Raw genomic sequence first — 13,724 nt, 5'->3', positions numbered from 1 at the left:
AGATGAAATTGTTTTTAAATCGATTTCGGACAATTAATTTTAATCATAATTTTCATATTTTTAATTTTCAGAGCTTGTTTGTAATCCAAATATAACATATGTATATGTTTTTGGAATCAGAAAATGACGAAGAATAAGATGAAATTGATTTTGGATCGTTTAAAAAAAAGAAGATTTTAATGACAAGTTTCCAATTTTTAATGACCAAATTCATTAATTATATTTTAAGCCACCAAGCTGAAATGCAATACCAAAGTCCGGCCTTCGTCGAAGATTGCTTTGCCAAACTTTCAATCAATTTGATTGAAAAATGAGGGTGTGACAGTGCCGCCTCAACTTTTACAAAAAGCCGGATATGACGTCATCAAAGGAATTCATCGAAAAAATTTTAAAAAACATCCGGGGATATCATTCCCAGGAACTCTCATGTCAAATTTCATAAAGATCGGTCCAGTATTTTAGTCTGAATCGCTCTACACACACACACAGACACACACACATGCACCACGACCCTCGTCTCGATTCCCCCTCTATGTTAAAATGGAAAGTCGCACCTCGTGAAATTCGTGCCACTGAACTTCCCTACACACAAAGTCGCGAGTCACTGACCACCACGCTTTCATCCCCGCTTATGAGCGTGTGTGTTTCTGTTAAGTGGGCGTCGTTGTGTGGGTGTGCATGTGTGTGTGGGTGTGTGTGACTGTGTGCGTGCATGTGTGTCTGTGTGTGAGGGAGGGATGACCGATTTGTAATCTCTTTTACCAAATAAAGCGAGAGAATGAGTGTGTGTGTGTGTGTGTGTGTGTGTGTCAGTGTGTATTTCTGTGTAAGTGGGCGTGCTTGTGTGTCACGTGTGTTTGTGTGCGAGTGCACATGTGTGTATGTGGGTGTGTGTGTGTGTGTGTGTAAGAGAGTGAGAACATATCACTACAAATAATTCTTAACGTTGTAAAATATACTGACGTCCAAAAGAAACGCGAAAAATATTATTTATTTTACAAATAATTTTTTTCTGGATTAACAAAAGTTGCGTTATTTTTGGCAGCCAGTATAATTATCAAGACCGATGTCTGAGGACTGGGTGGCCGAGTGGTAACGCACTTGCGCTCGGAAGCGAGAGGTTGCGAGTTTGACCCTGGGTCAGGGCGTTACCGCATCAGCGCACTTGCAATCCACGTAAAGCCCGAGTTAGCTGAGACATTTTTCTTGTGCAGTTCAGCTGCACGTGCAAGAAAAGCACAAAAGCTGATCAGTGAGTGGTGTTCACTGTCACTAGAGGATAAAAATGGCACAAAGTTACAGGTTTCATCAGTCCCTCATTCGACGCTATCACCATGCCAAGACTCACTTCTGCTGAACGCGAGAGAGCCATTGGACGTCTGGAGGCTGGGGACACGCCGGAAGCCGTGGCTGCGACTTTCCAATGTCACATATCCACCATTTATCGTCTCCTGCAGCGGTTTGTGATAACTCGCTCTACTGCTGATGCCGAGCGAAGCGGCAGACCCCGAGTGACGACGCCAAGGCAAGATCGGTACATTTTCCGCAACCATGTTGCACATCCCTTCAGAACAGCTGCAGAAACTGCCAGAACTGTTATTGGGACACACCAGGCACCCATTTCTAGGCAAACGGCCAGCCGGCGACTGCGCCTCAGGGGGCTGAGGAACTGCCGTCCAGCCAGGGGACCCGTCCTCACCGTGCGATGAAAGTCGTTTCTGCATTGACCATGCCGACGGGCGTGTTCGGGTATGGAGAAGAAGTGGTTACCGCTATGCTGACAACTGTGTCGTGGAGAACAACGCCTGGGGTGGGCCCAGCCTCATGTTGTGGGGCGCCATCGGCCACAACCAGGTGCTAGGTCCCGTCATCTTCCAAGGCCTGGGTCCTGGACCCGGCAACGGCGTAACAGCGCAGCGCTAAGTGGACCAGGTGCTGCACCCTCATGTGCTGCCCTTTTTTCAAGCCCATGGAAACTGGGTTTTCCAGCATGACAACGCGCGCCCCCACACCGCCAGGGCCACTTAGGATCTCCTGCACCGCTCAGGCATCCAGGTGATGCCTTGGCCAGCGTTATCTCCTGACATGAACCCTATTGAGCAATTTTGGGACTTGCTCCAGACACAGCTCAACAGGGTGGTCCCAAGGCCCACAACTGTCGCTGATCTTGATCGGGCCATCCGGCAGGCCTGGACCAACATTCCCAGGCAAGCCAGCAACACGTTGGTCCGCTCAATGCACCGCCGATGCCAGGCCGTCATCGATGCTAATGGGGGCCACACACGCTATTGACTGTTCTGTTAAGCGCTAATAACGCATCGTCTCCGCAACCTTACTGTGTTATGGACCATAAGTCAGTGTTCTACTCTACCAAAAATTGGACATTAATAATGAAATTTGAATTTTTGTACGATTTTTTTTATTAGGCAATAAATGACACTAGACCCCCCCGCGGGTTAGGGGGAGTCCCATATTGGTTGGGACGAGAAAGAATTTACCCGATGCTCCCCAGCATGTCGTAAGAGGCGACTAACGGATTCTGTTTCTCCTTTTACCCTTGTTAAGTGTTTCTTGTATAGAATACAGTCAATTTTTGTAAAGATTTTAGTCAAGCAGTATGTAAGAAAAGTTAAGTCCTTTGTACTGGAAACTTGCATTCTCCCAGAAAGGTAATATATTGTACTACGTTGCAAGCCCCTGGAGCAAATTTTTGATTAGTGCTTTTGTGAACAAGAAACAATTGACAAGAGGCTCTATCCCATCTCCCCCCTTCCCCCGTCGCGATATAACCTTCGTGGTTGAAAATGACGTAAAACACCAAATAAAGAAAGAAAGAAAGAAATGACACTAGACACTGTTTTTCGCGTTTCTTTTGGACGTCAGTATATTAAGGAAATAGGGAAACGTACTGTGCAGTTTTGCCAGCAAACAAGGAAGGGCTTTTGCATGGGTTTTCTTTTTAGCCGCCTTTATGTAATAAAGCGGCTATTAGGTTTCACTCTATCTGTTTGTGTGTTTGTTTGTTTGTCCCGGCACTAGAGTTTAGACTTGTATCTCTGGTACTCTGGGGTTAATTGAGCTCAAATTTGCTGAGTAGCTTGAAATTGTTGGGCCTAGGGTGTGTGAAAAAAAATTAGGTTCCTAACGTCACTCAAACTTGAAATATTAGCTTTACACGCCTTTACGCGCACAGCCAGGGAACTTTTTTATGTAAAGGGTTTAAAATGAGGATGCGCGTCTGAACGTAACACTTGACGTCGAAGAAATGTGCTAGCGAGACTTGACACCTTCATTCACGAAGCATGGGTGCTTTTACAAAGCTTGGGTGTGTACACTAGTCAGATAATATATATTTTTAATTCGTTTCAGTTGTTTTCAAAGACGTTTTCAATTTAAGGTCAATGCGTACATCAACGCATATGTCTGGTTTCTTTTATTGTGCGTGTTCAATTTGGCAGTTGTCATCGCCTCATCGATATCACAATACATTGTTACTATAAGCAATATCTTTGTTTTTATAAAAAAACCTGATTACTTACTCATTGTTTTGAATGTTATGAATAATGTTAAGATACTACATATTAGAACTTGAAGCGTGGCGCATAAAACTACATATTTTAATTTCACTCCCATTTTTTTTATTCAAAAGTTTATTTAGTTTTTAAGCAAATTATAGAAAACCCTTTTTACGTGCATGACCGTTCTTACCCTGCCATTCAGGCAGCCATACGCCGCTTTCGGGGGAAGCATGCTGGGTATTTTTCGTGTTTCTATGACATGGATAACAGGATCTTTTCCGTGCGCACGTGGTCTTGTGCTTGCGTGTACACACGAAGGGGAATAAGGCACTAGCATGTCTGCACATAAGTTGACCTGGGAGATCGGACAAATCTCCACCCTGAACCCACCAGGCAGCCGCGGCCGGGACTTGAACACACGACCTTCCAATTAGGAAGCCGATGTCTTATCCACTAGGCCGCTTCGCCCGTCGAATCCTGCAACATAATGTTGTAAGGTTTATGTAAAATAACGTTGATTCGCTTTTGTTTACCTGTATTTGCGCGTTCTTTGTGATCAAAAATAACTTTAAACTGAAATTGTATTTCAGTTATAAAAACCATGCCCCCATTTTCTAAGATATAATCAGTCACCAACATGGCTGGTGACATGATTCAATGACAAAACTGCACATGAAAGCTGCCATTTTAATCACTAGAATTATCCAAACCTAACACTTGGAACGTTCAACTAGTCAAAAACAACAAAATTAAATAGGATTCTTTTTGATAACAATTTTAAGTTCAGATCACGGACTAATTCTTTCGAAGCAGAGGTCGAAGTAACTCGATGCGAAGCAGACTTATGTTTTGCCATAACTGAAACAAATTTATTGTGTTTTATGTGTTTGCATTTTGATGATTTATGTACTGCATTTTGCTCACTACTGCTGTTTGTAACCAATTACTTCAGGATGACACAGTATGACTCAAAAGTTTTGCTGGCACATGATTACCATGAATTCTGCATGATTAAAGACCCCATGTACATGTATACATTTACAAAATCAAAGCAAAAAATGTGGACTATGTGCAGTTGTAAATCACAATATGAAACAAATCCATCCTTTTGCTCTTTACAGTTCCAACAATAGCACATCACCAACATGTCACAATTATTTCCTTTGATTTATTCAGTGTTAAACAAGTTGAACATCTATCAGAACCCTTAACAAGGGTTGTTTTATTTGTGTTTTACAACTTTATTCCTAACTCTTACAAGCAGAAACAGTAATTCAGTTTGTGTAAATCACTACGAAATGAAATTGTCTTTGGTTAATCAAGAACATGTACATGCTGAGTCTCCATCTTAAGCCTCAAATAATTGGGTGAAGTTGACTTTGCTAAGTCTACTTCACAAAGCTGGCTGCATGAAGTTTTGGCACTGAATCTTTTATAAAAAGACTTTCTGAAGTCTACTTCAGGCTCAATTAAGGACTGCCTTTAAAGATCAATAATCACTTCAAATACATAACGTAGCATTAGCCATAGTATGTATAAAACGCCCTCAGGTGAAGCATTCTGCATAAATAATTGCATAATTATAGAAAACATTCAATGAGAGCCTTGTAAATGAGAACTCCAGGTGGAGTTATGCACAGCCCTATTTGCAAAAAGGACGCATTAAATAAGTAAGTTCAATGAGTCCAAAACCACAATTGAGTGCATATTTGAGTATTTCTTACAGTGGTGCTCTATTGTTGGGTCCCTCAGGGATCCCACCAGCCCTTTGCAGTATTTATTTAGCAAGAACATGTAACAATTTGGCTCCAATAAAAACCTGTGGTAGCAACCCACGTCAACATTTTTTGCAAACATACAATATTTCTTGGAAAAAAACAACAACTGCCAAACTACAAAAATAACTGGTTTGTCTGATCTGCTGCTTAATTCATTTTTTAGGTATCATCAGATTTGAAGGAGTTGAGAATGTCAGGAATTGCTGTTTAATGCCAACCCTGAATCCCCAATTTTTCTTGACAAATACTAAGTCAAAATGAATGTATCTGATGTTTGGTTGAGAGGCTTATTGTTTGCTTCAGTGTAATAAGCTCAGTCCCTGGAATATAAAGGTCATTTCTGTTTCTTCAAATTCATGGAGGTATTGCCTCAAAAAAAAGAAGAAGTCAATTGCCTCCTGACATATGAGCACCTGTACTGTGTCTGTACTTCACAAATATGATTACATTTGACTGCTTCTACAGTACTGAGCTCAAAAGGGCAGACCTGTTTACCCACACTTTGACTTTGGTGTAATTTTCACCAAGATACAGCATATTTTCAAAATATTGAGAGTATTTTGCAACTCACAAGAAACGTTCATGGGCTATTGCTTCAAGGACAGCAATAATATTGTCCGTTTTCAGAAGTGGAACTTCAAAGTTCAGGCGTTACTGCTTTTTGCTTCGACGACAACAATGGCGGCAGATAAAATTTCATCATATCACGTCTCATGTGATTACATTGACCAATCGTCAAAGCTGGATTTTATCCACTGGGCTATCGCGAGAACAGGTTTGGCAACCTACTTTCGATTTCTTCTTCGTCTTCTTTTATTTAGTTATCACGATCGAACTAGATTTTTTTTTACGTTCGTCATATTTTTTTCTCTCCAAACGTATTGGTCGTATCCTTGGCAACTTTGCGTACAAAATACGGCGAAATCGTATGGGTAAACAGGTCTGAGAGGGGTACTGTCACAAAAGTTGGCAGTGTGGACAAAGTAAACATTTGATTGCTATTTTTGCTGCTGAAATAAAAAAAATATGACCATTCTATAAATTGTTGTACTTTGAGCTGTATGAGTAATTTATTTACAAGTAGTATTGTCCAAAATGTGCGTAATTTCCTCCCAAAATGGCGTCAAAAAAGAACTCAAATGCTGTGTGAAGTTCGAGGTAAATTGTGACTGCATGAAGCAATGTGGTATTGATATTTATGTTTAAATTCACTCTTGATATGTTCATTAAGTGAAACGAAAACCAGTTTAACTTTAATTCAACAATAGCTCACATGATACACAATTCCACTGCAAAAAATGCGTTTCAGACGCATCAGGGGGTGTCCCGTTTGATTCGTCTGAAACGTCAACCTCCTGTGCTTTTGCAGGACACTCAAATGACCCAAGTCAAACCATTCAGCAATATTATGCATCTAGACTAATAAACTGAGCAGCTTTCTTCACTGACAAAGATAGAGAAAAGTGTCCGCTTTGAAATTTGAAATCGCAGTGTCCCAAATGATGCGTCTGGAACGGCAGTGAAGAGACCTCGCCGTACACAAAAACTCGTCATTGACGAAAATAGTTTTTAAACTAGGGTTCCCCAGGGAAATCCCTCACACAGTGATGACGTTTTCAGCAGAAACTCCTTTTGTGTACTTCGTAAGAAATATAAATCTAGGACGCGTCCCAAGGGAGTGCACTGTTTCATCTGAAACGCTCCAAAAATAGGTTGATGCGAAAGACCGCGGATTTGCAGCAAAAACAACTTAAGCGAAGACTATCTTTGTTCAAGGCATAACTATTTTACATTATTGAAGCTGTGTCTTGTAATTATCTTGTGGTGGAATAACATTTTTGGTTTTATATTTCATGATCGAAGTTCAAAATCGGCGAATTCGAACTCCTCGCCAACACGCGGCCATTTGCCCCATGACGCACCAAAATGAAAACGTACCTATTTTGATCAGTTATATATTGTGTAATGAGCAATCTCAAAATTTTACTTGAGTGTTAGGATTTTATAACATGGAGGAAGCTGCTTCCTTGTGGTTTTAGATTTTAAGACAGCCTTTTCACAACGTAAGTACAAATTTTGAAATCATGTTTCAGACGTATCTGGGACAAAACTTAGCGTTGCTTTGCTGGTGTCCCTTGACATACTTGATATAATGAATGATGCGTCTGAAACGTCAATGAAGTAGCCTCTTGAATTTAATGCTCTAAGTGCTTGTTGAAAAGTGACCTCTTGCAACCAACAGCAATCTGAGGGAATATAAATTGGAAGTTGGAAAAACATGGCTTTTGGAAGATATCTGCTGAAACATAGTTCTAAAACCAAAATAAAACTCCTCTGAGGCAAGTAGTGTCCCTTGTAACATGAAACGTTAAATTTAATAAAGACCCTTTTGAAGAGAAAATGTAAGTGAAGAGCCAGATTTCTTCTGTGGTTTTTTTTTAATGTTTGCAGAATGACACATACTGTTTCAGATGCAACGGTGTCCCAAACTGTCATAGAGAAGCAAAGTTAACTTTTGGGGACTATATTTGAAAATTCTGTTTCACTTGTTTTCTTTCTTCCTGAAAAACAATTTAAAGTTGAAAAACAAAACCACACCTAGTTTTGTCATGCTTGTTCTATCAAGGGTGTCCCAATGTTTTTTCTGAAACACAGGTGCACACCCCTAATTTGTTTCGTTCCTCACTGTCCAATCGACTGGTCATATTCATTTTTTATTTTTAAAATCTTAAAGAGTATGGTCAGAAGTATGAAAAACACTCACTGTTGATTGTTTAAACCTATTTTTGATTTCCATACCATTTTCTCCTTTTTGGGCTCAGTACCATAGAAGCAGTCATTTGCATGTGTATACATGTGAATGGAGAGAGAGAGAGAGAGAGAGAGAGAGAGAGAGAGAGAGAGAGAGAGAGAGAGAGAGAGAGAGAGAGAGAGAGAGAGAGAGAGAGAGAGAGAGAGAGAGAGAATTTTTATACATGTACATGTGTACGGTGGAAAGATGCAGACAGACAGACTAAAAAGGGATGACTACAAGAAAAAGTATGGCACACTTGGATTCAATGCTTTTGTACAACAAAACAAGAGACAGTTAGTAGAATGTTAGGATACTGTGGCCGAGTCAAAAGAAAGGTCAGGCAACAAGACTGACTGAATTCACCAACCCGTTTAAAATTTGCTAAGGCTGCTATCAATTGGCACTTTTCTCAGGGCAGACACTTAAAACATCTTTTGGCGAGGTCAAGAGAGACATTCAAATTTGCTCCTGACCCCGCCGCCAGTATTTACAGACCCTGATACATCAAAATGTCAGGAAAATGTACACAGTTTTCCATAACAAATACAGCAGTAACTGACAAATCCTGTACATCTCAATCGGCCAATAATGTGCAAAAGACGAAGGATGTTGCCTTTCAATTTTGCTATCATCAAATGTGAGTGTAAGTCCAGAACTGGGTACTTTTTTCTTCCAACCTCCACCATATTAAATGTGTTCTTCGTGAAAAAGAGTCTACCATGTTTGTCACACATTTGGAATAGTATTTGCATGTGCAAAAGAAGTTCAGAGCCCAGACCCTCTGAGAAAACTATGCAGGAATTTTTGGCTTCCTCTTTAACCTTCGCCGGTCGTCGTGGGTCCGTGTGGACCCAGTTAATTGCAAATATCTCTTACACCAGTTGGAATTTTTTAATGAGCTTGAATGCCTCAGACACCTAAAAAGCTCTTATGTCCTAAAAGATCATTAAATTTCAGCGAGAAGTAATTAAAAAAACAAAGGTCAAATTAGACTACACACGGAAGACATCGTGGGGCCGTGCTTCTCAAAGAAGGAAAAATATGCGTGTGTAGTCAATAACCCGGTCGGGCGAAGGTTAAGGGGTTACACTGAATACATATATATTCAAGTCAAAACAATAAGTTGACAACGGTATCGCCTGGGCTGACCCCCATCAACATCCCAGTCGATATCCATCACAGTGTGCTAATCTGGCCTGGTGTAGCAGTTCCACGCGACCAGGAAGGCGACACAAGGTCTACTTGTACTGGGCCATGAACTTGAGGTGGAAATCCTTGAAGTGGCCCAGCACCTCTTTCAGCTCCTCCACCTGGGGCAGGATGGTGATGCGAAAATGGTAGGTGCCCGGCTTCTCCCCAAAGCCGCTGCCCGGCACTGTGCAGATGCCCGTCTCCTCCAGCAGAGCGAAGCAGTAGAAAGAGTCTGGTGTCTGGCCGGCAGCCTTGGCAGCCTCCACTGCCTTGGCTGGCAGGTGAAGGCGAGGGAAGGCGTACATGGCTCCCTGCACTTCATTGCATGTGATGCCCTCGATGGAGTTAAACAGACTCGTCACCAGCTTGGCCTGCAACACACAGCCACACATGTCACAACAAACGCGCCATTTGCAATACAAGTCTCAAATAGCTGATGAGCAAAAGGGCTGCAGCTCTCCTTAGATTTCTTTAAATTCATCTTAACAGCCTCATAGAAATAAAACATAATTAGAAATTGTTCATCAGGTGCCTGTTCATGTATGGTTTCTCCAGTCTTTACTGTGATCTCATCCACCAAACTGTCAGCCTCTACATCCTGTATAAGTATAAGTTTACTATAACTCACGCTGGTGTTTTCTCAATACAGTCTTTGCTATTATTTAGGCCAAAAGATTGACAATATACTTATACAGGATGTACAGGCTGACAGTTTGGTGGATGAGATCACAGAAAAGACAGTGGAGAAACCATACATGAACAGGCACCTGATGAACAATTTCTAATGATGTTTTATTTCTATGAGGCTGTTAAGATGAATTTAAAGAGATCTAAGGAGAGCTGCAGCCCTTTTCTTCATCAGCTATTTGAGACTTGTATTGTAACCATGCTTTGACTTTGAGAAGGAAGGTGTCTTTGGTTTTTACAGGCTCTGACGGTATTCTTCACTTGTTCTTGGAAGAAAATAAAGAGCCCTCATCGAATATATCGATTATTTTACAACAAACAATAATCAAAATAAATTGGGAAAATCATTCGTGGAGCAATCAGTTTTAATCCACAGGAAGACTGTATCAAGAAAGCTTATCGATCTGTTCCTTCAAAAAACAAAGACATACAGTTAAAGAAAACTTCGCAGTGACCGTTGGCTTTTGCTGCATGCAAGTTATTGCAACTTGTAAGACGTTCTCAACAAACCTTTTCGTTGAGCTGAGCCAGAACAGTTTCTTTCTCCTTTGTGAACTGTTCAAAGGAGGGTTCTCCTTTCTGTGGAGGGTTTGTGATGACGTCCATCACTGCTTGGCCAGACACAGGGGGACACAGCTTGGCTGAGATGCTCTTGTTGTACATGGCCTTCACCTGAAAAACAATGCTTCCACACTTTAGGCAGCAGAACCCCTGGTTTTCATAGAGAATATAATCTACATGGTCATAACTGATTTTCACATCTGATTATGCCATCGGTTTTCTTTTTAAGTGCTTATTTGGTGGGAGAGCTTCAGTCAGAATATATCCTGTGAGGTTTAAAAAGAAAAAATCAGGTAACACCAACAGTGTTGTTCCCAGGCCTCAGTCGTCAGTCATTGATGCATACTTTTTTGAGGCAGAACAAAAAAATATGTGTTGTTAAGGTAACATAGCCAACAAAAATAGGGTAGGAAGGTAGGCAATAACTTTTTTTTTTGTTTTTACTTTTTTTTCTAATGTATACAAATTAAACCTACTTGACAGGGAAATAAGTATGCGTCTGCATGACAACTCGAGCGCTTTCGCTTTCATTGCGTTTTCTGCACTCGTTTTCTTGTTTTCAAATTTTTTTTGGACAAATGTAATAAAAAGTTATAGGGTCGGCCCCTAAAAATAGGGTAGGTCGGGTTACCATAACCACACCTATTTTTTTTTTAGGCCTGATCAAACGCATGGGTCTATTCCCTATTCCCTTGCCGGTTGACCGTCAAATATTTGTTTACATGTAGGAAGTTTTCTGACCATCATTATATTTAGTCAAGTTTTGACTAAATATTTTAACATCGAGGGGGAATCGAAACGAGGGTCGTGGTGTATGTGTGTGTGTGTGTGTGCGTGCGTGCGTGTAGAGCGATTCAGACCAAACTACTGGACCGATCTTTATGAAATTTGACATGAGAGTTCCTGGGATTGATATCCCCATACGTTTTTTTCATTTTTTTGATAAATGTCTTTGATGACGTCATATCCGGCTTTTCGTGAAAGTTGAGGCGGCACTGTCACGCCCTCATTTTTCAACCAAATTGGTTCAAGTTTTGGTCAAGTAATCTTCGACGAAGCCCGGACTTCGGTATTGCATTTCAGCTTGGTGGCTTAAAAATTAATTAATGACTTTGGTCATTAAAAATCTGAAAATTGTAAAAAAAATATTTCTTTTATAAAACGATCTAAATTTACGTTTATCTTATTCTCCATCATTTGCCGATTCCAAAAACATATAAATATGTTATATTCGGATTAAAAACAAGCTCTGAAAATTAAATATATAAAAAATATTATCAAAATTAAATTGTCCAAATCAATTTAAAAACACTTTCATCTTATTCCTTGTCGGTTCCTGATTCCAAAAACATATAGATATGATATGTTTGGATTAAAAACACGCTCAGAAAGTTAAAACGAAGAGAGGTACAGAAAAGCGTGCTATCCTTCTTAGCGCAACTACTACCCCGCTCTTCTTGTCAATTTCACTGCCTTTGCCATGAGCGGTGGACTGACGATGCTACGAGTATACGGTCTTGCTGAAAAATGGCATTGCGTTCAGTTTCATTCTGTGAGTTCGACAGCTACTTGACTAAATATTGTATTTTCGCCTTACGCGACTTGTTTTTAAATGATCAATTTCCTACCAAGTGGACAAATTAAGCCAACACAGCACATCATCAACTAAAGGCTGTTTTTAATGAAAGATTCCCTTAATTAGCCCAGAAATATTCCAGCATTTTGTTATTTTAATTTTCATCTTGCTCACCTGATTCAATTTCAATAATCATGGGTGTGAGCCCCTGAACACAGATCTATAGAGACAGACAAACATGCAGACACAACAGTAGCACAGACAGACAGACAGATTGACTCATCTGCAGCTGAAAAAGATGAAGATTAAATCACACTCCTACCTCTGGGTCCAAGTTGATCACTTCTGTATATCCACCACGGTATCCACACTCTCCCATGAATCCTTTGGATGCTGACATAAAAGACGCAAGCTCCATTGTGTTGTACGGCGTCCCCATCTCCATCAAGACCTTTTTAAAGGAGAAGAACTGTGACCCCTTGGCATAGACGTTATGCTGATAAACTTCATCAGCAAGAATGAAGAGCTTGTTTTCGTGAGCAAACTTGATGATATTCTGAATGTTATCTTTTGTCAGTACTTGGCCTGTAGGGTTGCCTGGGTTGATGACACAAATAGCCCTTGGCTTGCAGTTTGCTTTGGCTTCATTGAGGGCCCGCTTCAGCTCAGCTACGTCCAGTCCCCAATGGTTATCTTCATTGAGGTAATAGTGGATGGGGTAGGCATTGTATTCTGCAAGTGCAGCGGAATACAGAGGATACTGAGGCACTGGTATCATGATACCAGCTCTTTCTGTACCTGGTTTGCCGGTGAGGAGCAGAGTTAGAATAGACTTGATACCATCACTGGCACCAGTGCACATAGCAATGTCGATGGGCTCACATGGATAACCATCTCGCTCCTTGATGTATTTGGCGATGTTTTCCCTTATGGCAAGCAGTCCAGGACTCTCTGTGTAGGACCCAATGGAGTTTCCTCTGCAGGCACCTAGAATTCGCTGTGCCCGCTTCTTGGCGTCTTCTGGAAAATCGGGACTTTTCATTAATACATCTGGATATGTGACCAGCGCCAGGACTTGCCTGATGAAAGTGATAGGTTTCTGTCCCGTAGCATGACAGTCTCCGATGTTTGCTTTCGTCACGCGTTTGAAGGGTTTATTGGCTCCTTGCTTCAACTCGGCCTCGATGGCACCGGCTCTTGCTACTATAGGCCCTCGTACAGCATATTCCATCACCTTCACGCAAGGATTGAGAGTTTCGAGAGTCAAAACTTTGTCCTTTACTGGTCCGTTAGATGCCATTTTGCTTGTCGTCTGCTATGCTCCGTCTCCAAATAATTAACACGTGGATGGCGTATTGTGATCAGCCTTTACAAACCCGACCGATGCCTTTTTCTTCTGGTTTTAGCTCACGGGAAAGCAAGTCGGACGACCGACTACCGTCAAACTTTTAGCTTGAAGTTACGAAAATCTGAAAGGAAATGATGATGGACTCAGCTGCTGGGCGGAAGTAGACGAAGGTGAAGGTCGGTCACGTACCAAGGGCAAATTAATAATCTATTGTAAGTTTCGCAACAGGCGGTGCTTACGAAGCAGTTGTGGCAGTTGTCCAAAACCACCA

At 41.1% G+C, this 13,724-nt stretch overlaps 1 protein-coding gene across 1 annotated transcript; it reads right to left on the bottom strand.

Moving 5' to 3' along the window:
- Nucleotides 1-4,671: 4,671 nt before the first annotated feature.
- On the bottom strand, nt 4,672-13,631 carry LOC138964070 (alanine aminotransferase 2-like). Its single transcript, XM_070335957.1, has 3 exons — nt 12,428-13,631; nt 10,479-10,640; nt 4,672-9,652 (listed from the first exon to the last, which is right to left on the bottom strand). Exons 1-3 carry the CDS (start codon nt 13,403-13,405, stop codon nt 9,329-9,331), a joined length of 1,464 nt encoding a protein of 487 aa, XP_070192058.1. The 5' UTR covers nt 13,406-13,631; the 3' UTR covers nt 4,672-9,328.
- Between the last annotated feature and the right edge of the window lie 93 nt (nt 13,632-13,724).

This window comes from Littorina saxatilis, linkage group LG4 (genome assembly GCF_037325665.1).
Source record: "Littorina saxatilis isolate snail1 linkage group LG4, US_GU_Lsax_2.0, whole genome shotgun sequence".
NCBI classification, from domain to species: Eukaryota; Metazoa; Mollusca; class Gastropoda; order Littorinimorpha; family Littorinidae; genus Littorina; species Littorina saxatilis.
The sequence above is the reverse complement of the archived record's forward strand: the minus strand, read 5'-3'. Positions and strand labels throughout refer to the sequence as shown.

Coding starts and splice junctions, on each gene's coding strand:
- LOC138964070 (XM_070335957.1), bottom strand. CDS start 13,405: ATGGCATCTAACGGACCAGTAAAGGACAAAGTTTTGACTCTCGAAACT. Junction 10,641..12,427: donor TGATCAACTTGGACCCAGAG/GTAGGAGTGTGA, acceptor ATTGTTTTTCAG/GTGAAGGCCATGTACAACAA. Junction 9,653..10,478: donor TGGCTCAGCTCAACGAAAAG/GTTTGTTGAGAA, acceptor TGTGTGTTGCAG/GCCAAGCTGGTGACGAGTCT.